At 36.0% G+C, this 20,620-nt stretch overlaps 1 protein-coding gene across 2 annotated transcripts in view; it reads left to right on the forward strand.

Annotated features, from left to right (window-relative positions):
* The window catches only part of GPR137C (G protein-coupled receptor 137C), a 59,177-nt gene that overhangs the window by 23,993 nt on the left and 14,564 nt on the right, over positions 1 to 20,620 (forward strand). For both annotated transcript variants that reach the window (XM_047767342.1, XM_047767341.1), the window contains exons 2-3: positions 4,671 to 4,714; positions 6,617 to 6,845. In XM_047767342.1, the coding sequence (XP_047623298.1) occupies positions 4,671 to 4,714; positions 6,617 to 6,845 (273 nt within the window). The remainder of the gene's footprint in view (positions 1 to 4,670; positions 4,715 to 6,616; positions 6,846 to 20,620) is intronic.

Below are 20,620 nucleotides of genomic sequence, written 5' to 3' on the forward strand. Positions count from 1 at the left end.
AAAGATATACGCACCCCAATGTTTATAGCAGCATTATTTACTCTAGCCAAAATATGGACATAACCTAAATGGACATCCTCAACAGATAAATGGATAAAGGTGTGGAATCTAAACACAATGGAATACTACTCAGCCAAAAAAAGAATGAAATTCTGCCATTTGAAAAATATGGATGGACTTGGAGGGTATTATGCTTAGTGAAACAAGACAAAGACAAATACTATATGTTGTAACTTGTATGTGGAATCTAAAAAACACAAATGGGTATAACAAAACAGAAGCAGACTCACAGGTATAGAGAACAAACTAGTCCTCTTCCTTGCCCATCTTTTTTTCTTCACTTTGAATTTTTTCATTTTGCTATTAAATATGAATATATCACAGGGTGATTGCTCATTCTACTTTTGTTCTCTCAAATATCTTCTACTTTGATTTTCAGCTTTACCTCTGTAGGTGATTGTCATTTAACTATTATATTCCAAAACTCACCTGCTATCTTAATATTTCTGCCTGTATGTAATAAAATTTAAAACTAAGACTCAATTACATGACCTGACTTTTAAAATTTTTGCCAGTGGGGCTCTCATCCTATTACTTCTTTAGATTCAAAACCCGAGAATGTGGTTGAGTGGACTCACTCAAATGCAACAGTCTTTTACTACAATTCTTTGTACTATTCTAATCCATTGTCTACACTGTCACCAAAGAAATCGCTTGAACATAAAATCATAGTACAGTTTCATGGGAGCTAAAGCCTAATCCTTTGGCATTTTTATATAGGCCTCTGTAACTGGACAACTGCTTGCCCTCCAGTTTGAATTTGTGCTGTATTTCTCATAGTCACCCACACCACAACCACATACCAAAGCCCATGCTTTGACCTAAATTCCCTGCCCATTTATTCAAACATTTTCTTTTTTTTTTTTGTCTTTTTGCCTTTTCTAGGGCCGCTCCCGCGGCATATTGAGGTTCCAGGCTAGGGGTCAAATCGGAGCTGTAGCCCCGCCCTATGCCACAGCCACAGCAAACAGGATCCGAGCCGCATCTGCACACCTACACACCATCTCATGGCAATGCCTGATCCTTAACCAACTGAGCAAGGGCAGGGATCAAACCCGCAACCTCATGGTTCCTAGTCAGACTTGTTAACCACTGCGCCATGACGGGAACTCCTTCAAACATTTTCTGAGTCTGCTGTGAACCTAGTTTATGCTGGGCACTAGGGCTTTAAATATGAGTAGTTATAGTCTCTCTTAAAGGGAAATAAAAATGTAAATAAATGCCAGGGAGTGTGATTTGTAATACAAGGAGACAGAGTGGTTTCCCTCTTTCTAATGTACTTGAGATGACAACATAAAGGATGATGTTCAGGTAAGGTTTTGAAAGATGAGTTGGTATTTGTATATGACCATGAACTCATACTTCAGGTAACGTAAAAACATATATAAAAGGAAACAGAGGTGTGAAATTGAACCACTCATTTGAATTTGAAAATAATTCAGAATGTAGCAGACCACAAGATTGAAGGTGGGAATAAAAGGCTACAATGATGGGAAGTAGAGCTAGGTGATGAGACCTTTTACATATCAGAGTGTGGACTTCTTCCTAGAATGTTATGATCAATTTTGCTTTTTTAAAAAGGTGTTCCATCATAGTAATAATTTATTCAGTCAGGAATTATTGATCAGTGCCAAAAACTAGTGTATGAAAGTTTGAAGAATAAAAGATATTTATTTACTAATCTCTAAATGTCTTTCCACATGATACTCAGTACAGTAGTAACGTAACAGTGGAGAAACCCAGTAGATACCATCTTAACCAAAGTTAACATCACAATAATGGGTGAAGTCAACATCAGAGTCTCATGATACAAATGCACTGGAGGAATGGAACACCATCATTTCTGTGACATTCCTACCAAATGCATATTCAGAGTTTAAATCATGAAGAAACATCCAATACACCTAGACTGAAAAGCATTCTACAAAATCACTAATGTAAATGCTTCAAACTGAATATCATGAAAGGCAAAGGGGAAAAATGAAGGTTAAGGGATTAAATATACACGCACACTATGTGTAATGCATCATCTTGGAGTTTCCCCCCCCCCATAATTGGCATTTGAGGAGGGGAAGTAAATTGCAAAATCTAAATAAAGTCTGCAGATTATATAATGCTATTTTATCAATATCAATTTTATGATTTTTTTTGGGGGGGGGGTGCTTTTTAGCACATATGGAAGTTCCCAGGGTAGGGATTGAATCAGGGATACAGTTGCCGGCCTACACCATAGCCAGGGCAATACGGGATCTGAGCTGCAATCTGCAACCTAACATCACAGCTCATGGCAATGCCAGAACCCTGACCCACTGAGCAAGGCTAGGGTTCAAACCCACATCGTCATGGATCCTAGTCAGATATGTTTCTGTTGTGCCACAATGGGAAATCCCCAATTTTATGATTTTTTGTAATGATACTGATTATGTAAGAGAATTTCCTATTTTTTAGGGAAGTACACATTGAAGTATTAGAGGTAACGGGGGAAAATATGCAGCTTACTCTCAAATGATTTTTTTTTTTTTGTCTTTTTCGGGACTTCCCCCACAGCATATGGGAGTTCCCAGGCTAGGGGTCAAATCTGAGCTGTAGCCACTGGCCTACCCCATAGCCACAGCAATGCACTATCCAAGCGCGCCTGTGACCTACACCACAGCTCCCAGCAGTACCAAGTCCCCAACCCACTGAGCGAGGCCAGGGATCAAACCCGCATCCTCATGGATACTAGTCAGATTCATTTCTGCTGAGCCATAATGGGAACTCCCCTCAATGATTTTTAAATCATATATAGAATGTGTTCATGTATAGAACATGTTTACAGCAGCATTATTCACAGAATCCAAAGGTGGAAGCTACTCCAGCATACATCAGTGGATGAAGTGGATAAAAAAAATGTGGCATATACATAAATGGAATATTATTCAGCCTTAAAAAAGGAAGGAAATTCTGACACATGCTACATGTGTGATATACATGAATGAACCTTAAAGGTATTTTTCCAGAGTCCCCTTGAGACCTAGCAGTTAAGGAATGTAAATGTACTTAATGTGACTGAGCTGTACACTTTAAAATGGTCAAATTGTAGTAAGTTTTATGTTATATATATATATTTTTAGTACAATTTTTAAATAAAAAAATACATAGGCGAGAATAAGGAAAAGCAAAATGAACAGTTATCTTCTAAAGATATGGATAGAGTTAAGATTGGAAGCAGAGAGACTAATTAAAAGGCTATTGTAGTAAATCACTATAGTAGTAGGGTCTGAGGAAATAGATGCTTATGAAAATTATTTAAGTGGTACCATTAGAGACTAATAGGATAATATTTTAGAATCCTCTATCCCATCTTCTTTCTGGTAGATGGTGGTACTATTAACCAAAATATAACAGATATGAGTAGACCTCACAGGCTGCTATCTTAGCCTGAGCATTTACCTAACACTCATTTACCCTTCATAACTTGACTCAAATATGACTTCCTTTAATCCTCCCTGACTCTCTACACAGCCTTTCCATGTTCCCCTTACCCTCTCACCATGTTCTGGACTTAATTAGCCTTTCTTTCTCCCTTCCTAGGTATTGTGATAGCATTTTGAATTGACATCACAATGTTTCAGAGTAGTTGGTTTCTCTCTTTTGTCATCCACTGATCTCCTTGAGGACAGAACAGTTACTGTATTTATGAATCACATGGTACCTTTCATAGTGTGTGCTTAGTACACACTATGAAATCAGTAAGTTATTAAGTACTTAAACTAGTTTTCTCTATATGTTCTGTACTTACCTGTTTCTTTCTAGGCCCCCCAACCCTGCTCAAAGTTCATACTCAATTTCAATAATCTTGCAACTCTCTCTCTACTTCTAGTCTGCGGTTTCTCTGCAATTTGCCTGTACCTTGATGCCATATTAATGAAATTCCATATTTTAATAATATGCTTACCTAACAAACCTTCAGTATCTTCACATGTCTGAATAATAAAGTCCTAATTTCCTAGTTAGGAACTGAGACCTCCACACTATGTTTTCAGACGTTACCATGTTTATTCCAAATTCTATTCACCTACCTGCTTAACTTTGTTCATCAGTATTTGAGGACCTACCTTTTGCAAGGCTTTATGAAAGAAGTAAGTTTACTAAATATGATATATGCTTATCATCTTTGTGTTCATTTTTTTGGTCCCTTGTTTCCTTTTATGATTTCATTTCATCTTAGGGGGAAATAATATTTGGAGAGCACTCAGCCATTTTCATATAAAAGTAAGTTCCATTTTAAGACAAAACATGAGTAATATAGTGAAGTTGAGAGTAGGTGGCAAGCCATCTAGAACAATGTCTGGCTCAAAAGTTCAATAAATGTTTAAACTAAATTAATTGTTTAAAAATTTAAAGATAGAAATTTATTTTTAGGATTCTATCAAGACAGTTATTAGTTTATTGTATTAAGCCTTTGGAAACCTGCCTGTTTCTGCTTCAACATTGTTCAGCTGTTAACATTTGAATTTTACTTGCCTATATATTATTATTTGTTATCACTTTGAAACACAAAATCAGAACAAATTTAAGAATACTGTATAACACGTTTTCAAAATTTTCTTTGTATACTCTCTTTATAGGTTATATGTAAAGTCAGATGTGCCACTGAACTTGACAAACACAAGTAAGTTTCATGAGAAGCAAAACCTAAATTTTTTTCACAGTAGCCTTGTCAAGGTAGAAGGGTTTGGTAGTTGAGGGTGCCTTAGAAGTTTCATAGAAAATCTAGTGGTTAGATAAGTTCACAGAAGGTGAACGTAGTAACCCACAGGCCTCCCCTTCAGCCATAGTGCTGTCTAACACCATTTCTTACTTCTCTGCCACTGTCCCACTTCAAATGTCAGTTGTAGTCTCATAGGGTCCACAAATACTCAAGGTAGATTATGCTGTTTGGAGTGAGAATAAATAGTATAGTTCCATGAAATAAGTAATGTTTCAGCCCTGATTCACCTGAAAATGAGATTGCTAAACTGGGAAGTCAGGAGCCTTGGGTATAAGACCAGTTCTCCCACAGACTTGCCAACCATGTGTTCATCTAAGCTCTTGGTGCTAAACTACTATCATCCCCTGGATGTATGGGTAATTTCAATCCATTCCAGGTTTCAAACTACATCATTATTATTTCTATTATATAATATGAGAGAATATTAAAATCAGAATTTCTCAAACTAAAATCTTTGTATTTTATACTTAATTATGCTTAACAAAGATGGCTTGTTGCAGATTATACATAACCTTCGATTTGCTTTGTGTAAATTATTTCTAAAGGTGGACAGTGTTTTTATGATTCCCACTATTGAAAGTGACCCAAAGTAGAAGATATTAGAATGCCAAATAAATTTCTAGATCATATTAATTTGGGGTATAAATATACTTGAACTAGTATTACTTTCATATAGATAGCTGTTCCAGCTACTTGATGCAGATAGCCTGTAGAGTATTTATGAGGTGGTCTAATTTTTCTTCAGGGAAAGTAGTTAAGCATTTTGCTTTGGGAGTTATTCTGTATGCAATTCCTGATATATACAACTTTATAAGAAAATAAGGTATTGATGAGTGCATGAAACTACATATACTGTCCCTGTGTCCTTCTTTAGTTTTGTTTGAAAGAAATGTTTGCTAAAAATAATCTGATGTTCATAAAATTGAACATTGGATAAAATATATTTCCCTTACTTCTTAAAGTTAATATTAGTGATGTTTTAATTTGTATACAAGATATTAATTTTCCAGGCAATTATAAAATCATCATAATTCTTGGAATGGAAAGGTCAATGAAAATAAGTTTGAGTTCCCGATGTTACTTAGTGGTAATGAACCTGTTATCCATGATGTTGTGGGTTTGATCCCTGGCCCTGCTCAGTGGGTTAAGGATCCAACATGCAGTGAGATGTGGTATAGGTTGCAGATGTGGCCCAGATCTGGCATTGCTGTGGCATAGGCCAGCAGCACCAATTCAACCCTAGCCTGGAAACTTGCATATGCCATGAGTGGGCCTAAAAGACGAAAGAAAGAGAAAGAAAGAAAGAAAGAAAGAAGAAAGAAGAAGAAAAGAAAGAAAGAAAAGAAAGAAGAAAGAACAGAAAGAAAGAAAGAAGGAGGGAGGGAGGGAGGGAGGGAGGGAGGGAGGGAGGGATGGGAGGAAACAAAAGAAAAGAAAAAATATGCTTAACAATATAACAAAAATTATAACAAAAATTCAAGATTACTTGAATTATTGTTAAAATAGTCCTATATTATTCTCCTGGTAGAGGCAACTGAATTCAAGCCCACATGAGATTATGTTTAAATTAGTACTTCAAAATCTGATGCCGTTCTAAAATGGCTTAGATACTAATTTCATAACAGCAAAAATAGCTCAAATAACTCTGAGTAATTATTTAATTTGTATTTAGTGAAAATATAAGATTTAGTGAAATTATAAAATGAAGAAATTATTGAACTTAAAGTAGCAGACTAATTCAGCATTAAGTTTAATTTCTCATTAGTTTTATAAATATCTAATAAACTCATTTTTTTCTTTCAGAATTCTATTGCATTTGGGCTTTACATTGGCAAGCCTTCTCTTTTTAGTGGTGAACTTGACTTGTGCAATGCTAGTCCACGGAGATGTCCCAGAAAATCAGTTGAAGTGGACTGTGTTTGTTCGAGCATTAATTAATGATAGCCTGTTTATTCTTTGTGCCATCTCTTTAGTTAGTTACATATGCAAAGTAACAAAAATGTCATCAGCAAATGTCTACCTCGAATCAAAGGTAAGAATATTTCTTAAATTTATACTTTAAAGTCTAAGTTCAGATCCTCATCCTATGAACTGTATTTGAATTGAAACTTTATATTTCTTAAGCATTCTGGGAGTTCCCATTGTAACTCAGCAGGTTAAGAATCTGACTAGTATCCATGAGGGTGCAGATTCAACCCCTGGCCCCACTCAGTGGGTTAAAGGATCCAGTGTTGCCACAGGCTGTGGTGTAGGTTGCAGATGCAGCTTGAATATGGTGTTGGTGTGGCTGTGGCAGTTGCAGCTGTGATTCAGCCCCTAGCCTGGGAATGCCATATGCCACAGGCATGGCCCTAAAAAGACCAAAAAAAAAGTATTCTGAATGTCAGGTACATTTTTGAGCATGGTAACTAGGTCACAGGAAATTAAAAGATATTCAGAATTTGTCCCTTACTAAATAATGGTTGTTTATTTTTTAAAAGAGGCTTATACGGGAGTTCCCTTCGTGGCTCAGTGGTTAAGGAATCTGACTAGGAACCATGGGGTTGCGGGTTCAATCCCTGGCCTTGCTCAGTGGGTTGAGGACCCGGCATTGCCATGAGCTGTGGTGTAGGTTGCAGATGCGGCTCGGATCCTGCATTGCTGTGGCTCTGGCTTGGGCTAGTGGCTACGGCTCCGATTTGACCCCTAGCCTGGGAACCTCCATATGCCACAGGAGCGGCCCTAGAAAAGGCAAAAAGAACAACAACAACAAAAAAAAAAAAGAGGCTTATACTGAGCATACTGTACTTTTTATGACTTAAATACTCTGCATTGGAGGTTAAGTAAGTGAAATAAACCAGAATTTATATGACTGTATCACAAATAGTGTAATAGACAAAGCCATACCAACAACTTAAGATTTCATCAGGAAGAGTGGCAGTATTGCCATTAAACAAATTTACCAGGAGTTCCTGTTGTGGCACGGAAGGTTAAGAATTTGATTGCAATGGTTCAGGTCTGTGTGGACATATGGGTTCGATCCCCAGCGAGGTGCAGTGGTTAAAGGATCCAGCATTGCCACAGGTGTGGAACAGGTCACAGCTGTGGCTCAGATTCAGTCCCTGGCCCGGGAACTTCCACATGCTGTGGCTGAGGCCATAAAAAAATTACTAGATTATGTCTAAATACATTTGGGTTAGCAATGTTAAGATGTCATACTGTTAAAGTGGTGTTTATTTGTATAAAGTTTTAGAAATGTTACTTTATCCCATATGAAACCTTTATGATATTTGAAACAGCTAGTCATGTAACTAAATTTATAAATGCCTTGCTTCTCCCTTTCCTTATACCTTGGATCAGTAAACAAAAGCCAGTGTTAACATGTTAGCAGAGAACCATGGATATTTTTGCTGTTATTGATTGGCAGTGTGGTTGAGTGGTGAATCGGTATCACAGTATATGTGTGGCATTGGGAGTGGGATATAGATGTATGAATATTGGGGTATGGGTTTATACATACATATGAGCTTTCTTTAATTTGGTATCATTGTCTATTCATTGAAGATAAGCAAGATAGTGTCTTAAAAGAACAGTTCTCTGAAATATTTTTAGACTTCTGTGTATTGATGTTATCTTTAATATAGTCCTAATAAAGTGCTATAATTGAATACATGGTAATAAACTTGTCCTTTAAATTTATTTATTTATTTATTTTTCTTTTTTGGCTGCCCTGTGGCATATGGAATTCTAGGGCTATGAATCAGATCCGAGCTGCAGTTGCAACCTACACCCGAGCTGCGGCAACATTGGATCCTTACCCCACTGTGCCTGGCTGGGGATTCAACCAGCATCCCAAGGCGGCAGAGATGCTGCTGATCCTATTGTGACACAGTGAGAACTACTGTCCTTTAAATTTTGGTGAAGACTTTAATTTTATTTTAAACATATCATTAGAAATATAAATATAGAAGTAAAATAGAAATAGAGGAAAGAGAGAGAGAGACTTACTTTAAAACCCATTAATCTTACCTGAAAAATTATTTTATTCAACTTCTATCCTAAAAGATTACTTAGTAAAATTTAAATATTTTAGCTAATTCTGGCTAATCTTTAAGTGTTAAGGATAATACAATCACTGTTCTGGTACATAATCTTTGGTATAACAACAGCATCTTCTCACAATATAATAGCATCACCATGTAATTCATACCTCTTGCTTATCTAGTGATAAAGCATAAATAGATGTGGTTGAATTTAAAAGTCTTATTTTCTAGATGCCTACCAACTTTCTAAGTTTGATTTTACTCACTCTGAAATGGAAAATTCTCTGAATATAGTAAAGTTGCCATTCTGAGAAGGAAAGTTCATCTAATAACTCCTTCAGAATTATTTTAAATACCTTTCCCTAACCATCATATGAAAGGTGATCACTTAAATTTAAAAGGTGCATGGCGGTGTTCCTGTTGTGGCTCATTGGGTTAAGGATCTGCCATTGTCTCTGTGAGGATGCAGGTTCTATCCCTGGCCTGGCTCAGTGGGTTAAGGATCTGTAGTTGCCATAAACCTGCGGTGTAGGCCACAGCTGCAGTTCTAATTCAACCCCTGGCCCTGGCCTGGGTAACTTCCATATGCTGCATGTGCAGCAGTAAAAAGGGCGGGGGGGGGGGGGGGGAATCATTTAAAAAAAAAGAAAAGGGAGTTCCCGTCGTGGCTCAGCAGTTAACAAACCCAACTAGCATCTATGAGTACTCAGATTCAAGCCTTGCTCAGCAGGTTAAGGGCCCAGTGTTGCAGTGAGCTGTGGTGTAGGTCACAGACGCGGCTTGGATCTGGCATTGCTGTGGCTGTAGTGTAGGCCGGTGGCTACAGCTTGGATTTGACCCCTAGCCTGGGAGTGAACGTCCATATGCTGCGGGTGTGGCCCTAAATGACCAAAGGAAAAAAAAAAAAGGTGCATGTCTTCAGAATTCTCTACAAACACTATAGAGACAGATTCAAATGCATACCTATAAAGATAAATATCATGTGAAATTGTAGATTATTTGTATTATACTGTTCTATAGGTCCTCGTCTTCCTAATCAGGTTACCAGGTTACAAACTTCTTTATTCAAAGAGCATGTCGTCTTGCTTTCACATTCTCTTTGTAAAATCACTAGGCTCATTTTTGTTTTAACTTCCATGACAATATACGATAATGGCCATTTCTTTTATTCAGTCAACAAATATCTGCTGAGCATCCACCTTCTCCTCTTTCAAACTGACCTTGTTTCTTGCTATCCCTAAGGGAGTTTCCTTCAAGCTCAGACTTTAGTCTTCCATTTTTCTCTTTTTATTTTTTCTTCTCCTGAATATTTGGTGATAATGAGAGCCTCCATAATTCGTCTCAACTCACCTCACCTGCCTTATTTCTGAATGTCACACAGTATGCTTTCCTGTCCCTATATCCTAAGGATGTCTCATCTTCCAAGAATGCTCTTCCCCTTGCAGTACTCTATTCCTGTTTGTCTTTACCTTACTCCACCTTAAAGATACAATGCTAATGTTTCCCCCTTTTTATGAACTTAATTTTGTCCCTTCTTCTCCATCTCCAAAATAAAATCTACCTGAATTCTCTTAAATTTAATTTTTTTTTACCAACTGGAATAGTGCTGCAATTTGATTCTTTTTCAAAAGAGCAACTCTAATTTGCTTTTTGAATACTAGTTATTGTCAGGTTAAATAGTTTATTTCTGCTCTTCCTTTTTTAAATTTTTAATATATGTGAGGTTGTTACTCAGTTCCATATCTATGTTCTCATATAGATACATAATTTATTATTTTGTAAACTAATAAAGGCTTTTAGAGCAATATGCTCTCTCAAGTACTGCCTTGGCAGCTTTCCATAATCTCGTGATACTGTAGCAACATTCTTATTTAACAAAAACGAAGAAAATTTTCTCTTTGTATTGCAGCCACTTCTGAAACTCTACGTATTTACACTTCAGTGTGAATTAGGTATTATCTCTATATATAGATAGATACTATCTCTACACTTGCTTTGGTGAAAAGTCTAAAATTCAGATATCTGTCCTTTTCAGGCCCCCTAACTTCCATTAGAACCTATCAATTTTACCCTCTGCGTAATTGTCCTTGCATATGAATCTGGCTTACTAAACAAAGAAGAATTTCTTTATTCTGGGTTCTTATTATAGAAGATAAACTATCAACTATTAAATTCAAAGGCTCTTTCAATTACATGAAGAATGTAGAGTATTTCCATTTCCCTGTCTATTCCATATTTTGTCCTCTGCCCAACCCACATTATTACAGAGTTGTATACTGAGACTTCAGTGTACCCTGGGTAGAATTGTCTTTCCTGATGTCACATGTATGTGACATCATGCTTTGGCCCACATTAAGAAATATGTGAGAAGTTTCATATAAGAAACATTTATCTTAAAGTCTGTTTTGTTATGTTGTTGAGGATATTGTCCATACAATCAGTGTTCCCCAGAAAAGATCTTTTTCTCCAAATCAATACCAGGTAAAACATTATTGATTAACTAATTCTTTTTCCTAGCTACTATGTTCTTCAGAGGCAAATAGATGGCTTACCTCATATCAATCATAGATGACCTTATGATATCCTTTTTTTTTTTTTTGCTTTTTAGGGCCACACCTATGGCACATAGAAGTTCCCAGGCTAGGGGTCGAATTGGAGCTGCAGCTGCTGGACTACACCACAGCCACAGAAATGTGGGATCTAAGCCATGTCTGTGAGCCAGCTCACAGCAACCCTGGATCCTTAACCCACTGAGCAAGGCCAGGGATTGAACCTGCGTCCTCATGGACACTAGTCAGATTCATTTCTGCTGAGCCACAGTGGGAACTCCCATTAAGTCTTTTTTTTTTATTGCTGTTTGTCTTGTCTTTTTTAATATGATTTCTGTGATATATTGGAATTTATTTACTTTTTTATCAGAATTATAACTTATAACACTAAAATTCATACAGTAAAATTATTCTAGTATTCCTTTCTATTTTAGAAAAAATAGGAATATAAGAATATAGCAGACATACCTTTTTTTAGTTTTCTTTCTTAAAATTTTTATTATAGTCAATTTACAATGTTCTTTCAATTTTTCTGCTATACAGCAAAGTGACCCAGTTATACATTCTTTTTCTCACATTATCCTCCATCATGTTCCATCACAGGTGATTGGATATAGTTCCCTGTGTTATACAGCAGAATCTCACTGCTTACCCACTCCAAATACAATAGTTTGCATCCACTAATCCCAAACTCCCAGTCCATCCCACTCTCTCCCCCTCACCCTTGGCAACCACAAGTCTGTTCTCCATGAAGACATACCATTTTTACTGAACAAAATAACTTATTGGCACAAAAAAACTAATGGTAGATGCTTAGTCCCTATAATGGCAAATTAGGATTATCTGTATGAAAGACCACTCAAAGGTAGTGTGGGAATAAATGTTAAGCTTTTAGCCTTATATCTCTGGTCAAAGAAATGTATAATTTTATATCTGGATAAGAGTGTAAAAGGGATCATTATCTGACTCAAGGTCAACTTGTTTCCCAGCCCAGTTAGCCATTTGCAAATAATGCATTTTCTCTCCCTCCCTCTCCCTCTCCCTTCCTTCCTTCCTTCCTCCCTCCCTTCCTTTCTCTCTCTCTCTTTCTCTCCCCCTCTCCCTGAATATCTAGCAGTTTTAATTACCATGTAAACCTTTCTGTCGCATGTTCACTCAGTCCTTGATCCATATTTATTAATGTATTGGGATGGGAGGCATTATCATCATCTTAGGGAGACATAGTAACATTCAACTAAACTATATTTCTGGTCTTTGATGCAGATCAACTGATCTATAAGACTAAAGAAGTGGCTTATGGCAACTTATGCCATAATATTAAAAAATAGGCTAAAAATACCATCAGTGTCTCTCTTCCATCATGCTGAATATGATTTCACCAGAATATAGGGAGAATGAAGGTGGGAAAATAGAGGCTGCATCATCCTCTGTAACAGGTGTGATTGCAACCTTCCCACTATTCTGTTATAATTTCACTCTTGAGTCACTAGAATTTACTTCACCGTCTTAAGCTGTGTTGCCTCTTTAATTCACCGCCTTCATTACACCAGTCCTTATATGCCAAGTCTTATTTCCTATTCCATTGCTGAGCCAACTTAGCACACACTTGTCCCATTTGAAAAATCCCTGCTTACAACCTTGGATTTATATCTTTTATGTGTTCCTAAGCTCAAGTCACTTTCCCTTATACTTATAGAGTCTTTTACTAGACCAGCCATCATTTTCAGAATCTTTTTAAGTGTCCGTGATCAGAAGGTCCACAGTAAAAGCCATCTACTCCATAATGATAGTCATGGGAGCCAGAGACCTAATTTCACTATGTCTTAGCACTCTGAAACTATTTTTGAAATTGGTTGGGCCTTATAATTATCTAAATACATTTTTAAATTTACTCATCGAGACTACTTTGTTTTCTTATTTTTGATGCTTAGTTTAGCATTTTAATTTCAAAATGGAAATAGCCTATGTGAGATGGATTCAGAAAATGTGTGCAGGGTTCTACTTCTGGTATTGGTTGAGTAGCTTCTATTGGACCCAACCTTCTGCAAAAAGCAAAGATAAATTCTGAATGAAATATAAAAAGCACTGAAGGCACTGGAGAGCAACCACTTAGAAGAAGGAAATGAGACTGAGTGAGTTTCTTGTTTTTTACAGCTTCTAGCCTGAGGGAAGTTCTCATCCATGGGGCAATCAAAACTTGAAGAAAAACCCCACAATTTTACTTGCTTAAAGAACATAAGACAAAATTCAAGAAGCTATTCCAGATGGAAAGTGAGTGAGAAAGCTCAGGAAGAAGACAGCCAAATAGAGGAAGTTCCAAATTCTGATTATAAACTCTGCCAAATTTTTATCTAATGCCCAAACTACACATGTGCAGGAAAGACTCCAAGCAGCAGCACAATTAAGGGTAAAGGAATTGAACTGAGATTTCAGCTGCTATTCATGCATGGAAGACAGTTTGGGATTTGAGTCTAGCAAGGTTAATTGTTTACTTTAAAAAATTAAAGGAAAAGGGAAAAAAGAAATAGCATTGCTTTTCAGAGGACTGTAACTGTATCCAGACTCTAAAACATGGCACTTAACAATGTCTAAAATACAACGCAAAGTTACTAGATATAAACAGGAAAAATACAACATTATCAAGAGCAAAAAGCAAAACTCAAAAAGCAATCATTGGAGGCAGTGCCCCCACAGATGACTGATGTTGGATTTATCAGACAAAGATTTATAATATCCATAAGGATGTAAAGGAAAATATACTTGGATGAATAAATAAATAAATCTCAAGAGAAATAGAAATTATTTTTTAAAACTACCCTGAATTTTAGAATTAAAAAAGTACAATATTTAAAATTAAGTAGTAGCTAGTTGGGCTTAGCAGCAGATTTGAAATGAAAGAAGAGTCATAAATTTAAATCAATAGAAATTATCCAATCTGAAGAAAAGGATAGTGGGGGGAAGATTATAACAAAATGAACATATTCTCAGGTTCAAATTATATATAATTGGAATTCCCAAAGGAAAGCTGAGGAAAATGAGATTGGAAAAAAATATTTGAAGACCTAAATTTTGCAATATTGATAAGAGACATAAATACAGTTTCATGAAGCTCAAAAACCCCAATCAGGATAAAAATAAAGAAAATCTCACCTAGATTTATTGTAGCCAAAGTATTTAAAACCAAAAAGAAAATTTTGAGAGCAAAGAAAGATGACACATACATAAGGAAACATTGATTCAAATGATAGCTTGCATCTCATCACATATGATGGGAGCCAGAAGACATGGAAACAATATCTTTGAACTGCTGGAAGAAAAATGTTGTCAACTCTGAAGTCTATATCCAGTGAAGATATTCGTAAAGAATGATGAAGAAATAAAAACATCAGCAGGTAAAAGAAAACTTAGAGAGTTCATTATCAATAGACCTACACTGGGAGTTCCCATCATGGCGCAGTGGTTAATGAATCTGACTAGGAACCATGAGGTTGCAGGTTCGATCCCTGCCCTTGCTCAGTGGGTTAACGATCTGGCGTTGCCGTGAGCTGTGGTGTAGGTTGCAGACGCGGCTCTGATCCAGCGTTGTTGTGGCCCTGGTGTAGGCCAGCGGCTTCAGCTCTGATTGGACCCCTAGCCTGGGAACTTCCATATGCCATAGGAGCGGCCCAAGAAATGGCAAAAAGACAAAAAAAAAAAAAAATAGACCTACACTATAGGAGATGCTAAGAAAATTCTACAGACTGAAGGGAAATAAAATTAGCCTGAATTTTAGCTCTTTGGGAAGAAATGAAGAACATGAAAAATAATAAATATGTAGGTAAATATAATTTTAAAATAAATGTGCAAAGCAAAAATTAACATGTGAGACTTCCATATGTATATATATATATATATAATTCTTTATATATGTAACAACTATAGCACTGTAGCATAAAGGACAGGGCCTATATGGCTGCAGTTCATACTTTTTACATTCTGTGGTATGATATTATTACTTAGACTGAAAAATTAAGGATATATATTATAATCCCTAGAGCAGTAGTTCTCAAACTTTTTTGCCTCAAGAGGCTATTACACTCCTACAAGTTATTGAGGACCCCAAAGAGCTTTTGTTTATTTAGCTTATATCTACCTATGTATAGATTTTAGAGAAAAGAATTGAAGAATCCTAAAAATATTCATTTATTACTTCATTTAAAATACCAATATTAGATCCAGTATGTGTTAAAATGAATAACGTTTTCATGATAAATAATTATATTTTCTAAAACAAAAATAATTCAGTGAGAAGATGGACATTGTTACACATTTTGCAAATCTCTTGAATGTCGACTTAATAGAAGACAGCTGGATGTTCATGTCTGCTTCTGAGTTCAATCTATTGTGATGTGTTGTTTAAATTGAAGTATATGAAGAAAATCTATCCTCATACATATGTGTAGTTGGAAAATGGAGGAGAATTATAATAGCCTTTTCAGATAGTTGTGGATATCATTCCTTAATACGGCACCCAAACTCTGAAATGGAGGTTTCTTAAAGGTTAGTTGTCATGTGGAATCTAAAATCATATTAGTGAAATTTTTGTACCCTCCATTGTCCTGTCTTACATTTTGAATGAGTTTGTAACACCATGCATTGATCATTGGAAAAGAGTGATCATTGATCTTCAAAATGTTGATACATTTCATTAGACAGTATCCAAAATCACACATGTTAGAGTTCCCATCATGACTCAGCGGAAATGAATTTGACTAATAGCCATGAGGATGCTGGCTCAATCCCTGGCATCACTCAGTGAGTTAAGGATCTGGCACTGCCATGAGCTGCGGTGTAGGTCACAGACATGGCTCGGATCTGGCATTGCTGTGGCTGTGGCACAGGCCAGCAGCTACAGCTCTGATTCGACCCCTAGCCTGGAAAACTCCATATGCCGTGTGTGCAGCCCTAAAAAAAAAAAAAAAATTGTTAATATCACCACCAATCTCATCAGAAAAGTATTTAAGTTTTGGGAAGCTGCCAGTCTTACAGTGAATGTAAGTGCTTACAAGTTTTCAAAAATTCTAATTTTCCCTTGAAAGTTTATATTTCATAATTGGCGATAAATTTTGTCAAGCTGTTTTCTTTGATGTGGCAGGTTCATTTCATTTATTTTGGAAAAAAATGAATGAACCTTAACGAAGTCTGAATAACCATTGTTTGTCTGCCATAGCTGTCTATTAAGTAAAAAATGGGATTTTGTGAAAAAAGTGGCCAGTTCAGCTCACAAGTAAAATAATCACATAAGTGCTTCTCCTCAAGACAACCACTTTCCTGCAGTATGCAGCAAAAGGGCTTTAAGTGCACATCTTCTTTAACACAGTAGTGAACAATACAATACAGCTTGATGCCGCTGCATTGATTTGTGCTAAGCCCCAAAGTTTTACCCACCATTGCTTTTGTACCATTAGTGAGATTATCAACACATTTGGCCTAGGACAAACAGAATAATTTTCAACACTTTAAATAGTTCAGTACTACTTGTGTTTCTTCTCAGGCACTGACATAAAAGAGTATCTTCACGGTTGATTAATTGGTGATAACACCAGATGAACACAAAATTAGTCCTGCTATATCAGCCTCCTTTATTTGTTAAGGCAAAAAATAAGTCTACAGACAAGATATTAAATCACTCTTTATGTTATCAGTTAAATCTTTGAATCAGTAGGAGTTCTCCATGTTACCATAGCTGTGGCTTAGGTTGCGACTGCAGCTTGGATCTGATCCCTAGCCTGGATCTGATCCTTGGCCCAGGAATTCCATATGCTGTGGGTCCACCAAAAATGAAAAGAAAAAAAAATCTTTGAATAAGTGAATTTCTGTATTGGGAAATGGCAGTGCCATAATTTCTTGTATGGACTTTTCATCCAGCAGGCATTCAGCAATATCAACTGTGCAATCTGTCTAGTCTCTCAGCTATTGTGAGTGCTTTACCAGCCAATGCAGTATAATAACTTCACCTGTAAAATATTTGAATGGCTTTTTAATCTCTAGTTTGGAAAGTTATAAAAACAATTTGTGGTATTTAACATGCTCACCACACCTGCATTTAAAATTTCAGTTTCTTTTGCACTAAACTCTAAATGAGTGGTTTCAAAAGATGCGGCAGCTTAACTTGGACATGATGTTCTGTCACAGAAGACACAGTAAGGCAAATTATTAACATTTATAAAGCCTATTGAAAGACAGTTTTTATAACATTTCATTTGATAAAACAAGTTTCACCCAGTTACTTTGATGTATTTTTTCTTCATTGAGCCAGAGAATTCTAACACTTTCATCTTTCTCAGCATCTTAAACAGAGAAGCTGTATGTTGAGAAAAATACTTTTTATTGTGATAAAATATACATAACATGAAATTTACCATTTTAACCATTTTTAAATGTACAGTTCAGTGGCATTAAGTACATTCACATTGTTGTACAACCACTATGACTATCCATCCTCAGAACATCTTCATCATCCCATACTGAAACTTTGTGCCAATAAAATAACAAGTCCCCTAAATCAATAATCCATTCTTCAACATGAAAAAAAAAGGGAGTGCCTTTATAGCATAGCAGGCTAAGGATCTGGCATTGTCACTGCAACATCTCAGGTCACTGCCTGTGATGTGGGTTCAACCCCTGGCCTGGGAACTTCCACATGCCATGGGTATGGCCAAAAAATATGATTAATTTCTAAAATGAGTTTAATATTAAATTGAATTTTTTTTAATTTTTGAAGAAAATTCTTAAATATTGTAAAACAAATCTGTAAATTGTACCCATTCTTGTATTGACATGTAGGTACAAGAAAAATTTTAAGATTTCCAAATAATTACTTGTTTGATAATAATAAGACTGTAGCAGGTATAACCAAAGGAAACTAGCAAGAACCCAGTAAAGGTACAGAGAACAAACTGAGTTAATCTCCAAAAATGCATATATTTATACCTATATCCAAACATATCACGAATTACATTGTTAATGGACTAAACTCTCCTGTTAAAAGGTAGAGACTGTCAAAATAAGTTTCTAATAAAACAAGACCCATCTATGTACTTTAAATGTACTTTAAACATAAAGGCAGATATAAGTTGAAAATAAGTAGATGGAAGCTAATATACTATGCATTCAAAAAGTGTAAAAAGGCACTTTAATATCAGAAGAGACTTTGAGACAATGGGTAGTACTAGATATAAAAAGTTAAGCAACAGATATTACCAAATATAAAGAGGTATAGTTCATCAGGAAGATGTAAAAACCATAAATGTGTACATAAAGCCAAATAGTAAGAAATAAAGAGGAAAAAAATCTCCATAATCATCGAAATTTTAATGGTCATCCTCAGAAAAAAAAAACAAAAAAAATCAGTAGATGCAGAAAATCTGAGCAACGCTAACAATATCCATGAGCCAGTTGATTCCCTGTAACTGGGGAATACACATTTCTTTCAACTGATCATGGATATGGTCATTAAAATAAACCATACAATGGACCATAAGATAAGTATGATACATTCAAAAAGATTGGAATCAAAGACTATTTTCTGGCCACAACTCAATACCAGCATGACTTCTTTTAAAAAGTCAAAATATTTGGAAATTGTGCAACGTAATTACAAATAACCCATGAGAAAGAGAGGAAGTCACAAAGACATTAGAAAATATTTCAGGAGCTCCTGTCGTGGTTCAGCAGGAATGATTCTGACTAGGATCCATGAGGACCCAGGTCTGATCCCTAGTCTCACTCAGTGGGTTAAGGATCTGGCATTGCTGTGAGTTGTGGTGTAGGTCACAGATGCAGCTGGGATCTGCCATTGCTGTGGCTGTGGTGTAGGCTAGCAGATATAGCTCCAATTCAGCCCCTAGCCTGGGAACTTCTATATGCCATGGGTGTGGCCCTAAATAGACAAAAGAAAAAAAAAAAAAGGAAAGAAAAGAAAAAAAGTGTTTCAACTTGAAGAATAGTGAAAAACAGTGTATAAATGTTGAATGCAGCTAAAATAACGCTTGAAGAGAAAAATATAGCTTTAAATGCTGCATTACAAAAGGAGAAAGATAAAAAGTCAGTGCCTAAGGTTTCACCTTAAAAACTACAGGGGAAATTTATGAGAAAGTTTTTTTTCTTAAGTAAGTAGAAGGACTTAATAAAGATAAGAATAGAAATCAATGAAACAGGGAGTTCCCGTCATGGCTCAGTGGTTTGTGAATACGACTAGGAACCATGAGGTTGCAGGTTCGATCCCTGGCCTTGCTCAGTGGGTTAAGGATCCGGCGTTGCCATGAGCTGTGGTGTTGTTTGCAGACATGGCTCGGATCCTGCGTTGCTGTGGCTGTGGTGTAGGCTGGCAGCTATAGCTCCCATTAGACCCCTAACCTGGAAACCTCCATATGCCACGGGAGTGACCCAAGAAATGACACAAAAAAAAAAGAAAAAAAAAGAAATCAATGAAACAGAAAATTGAGAAATTAAAGCCAAAAATTAACTTGAGGTATAGAAAAAAAGCAGCATGAAAATACAGATTGCCAATATCATAAATAAAAGCAGGACAATCAGGATAGATCTTATAGACAGTAAAAGAAAAATGAGAGATTATTATTAAAAAAAACCCCTTTGTGAATAAATTTGACAACTTAGATGAAATGGACAAATTTTTTAAAATTCAACATAATAAAGTGCAAATAGTCCTGTATTAAAGAATTGAATTTGTTATCCAAAGTTTCCTTCAAAACTCCAGACCAGATGATTTCACTGGTTAATTCTATCAAATATTTAAAGAAGAAATAACACCAATATTAAACAAACTCCTTGGAAAATAGAGGAGAAAGGATTACTTCCTAACATGTTTTATGAGAATAGCATTACTCTGACAGCAAAATTTGACAAAGATATTATGAAACAAAAATTACAAATTAGTATCACTTCTACTTGAAAATACAGAATATAAGCAAGGTATAAAAAAGGATAACACATCATGACTAAAAAGAGATTATCCCAAGAATGCAACATTGGTTTAACATTTAAATTTTGAGTTTATTTTTGTGTATGGTGTTAGATAATGTTCTAATTTCATTCTTTTTCATGCAGTTGTCCACTTTTCCCACCACCATTTATTGAAGAGAACTGTCTTTCCTCCACTGTATATTCTTGCCAACTTTGTCATAGATTAATTGACCATGGGTGTTTGGATTTCTTTCTGGGCTTTCTATCCTGTT

The sequence above is a fragment of the Phacochoerus africanus genome, chromosome 2, assembly GCF_016906955.1.
Source record: "Phacochoerus africanus isolate WHEZ1 chromosome 2, ROS_Pafr_v1, whole genome shotgun sequence".
Lineage (NCBI taxonomy): Eukaryota > Metazoa > Chordata > Mammalia > Artiodactyla > Suidae > Phacochoerus > Phacochoerus africanus.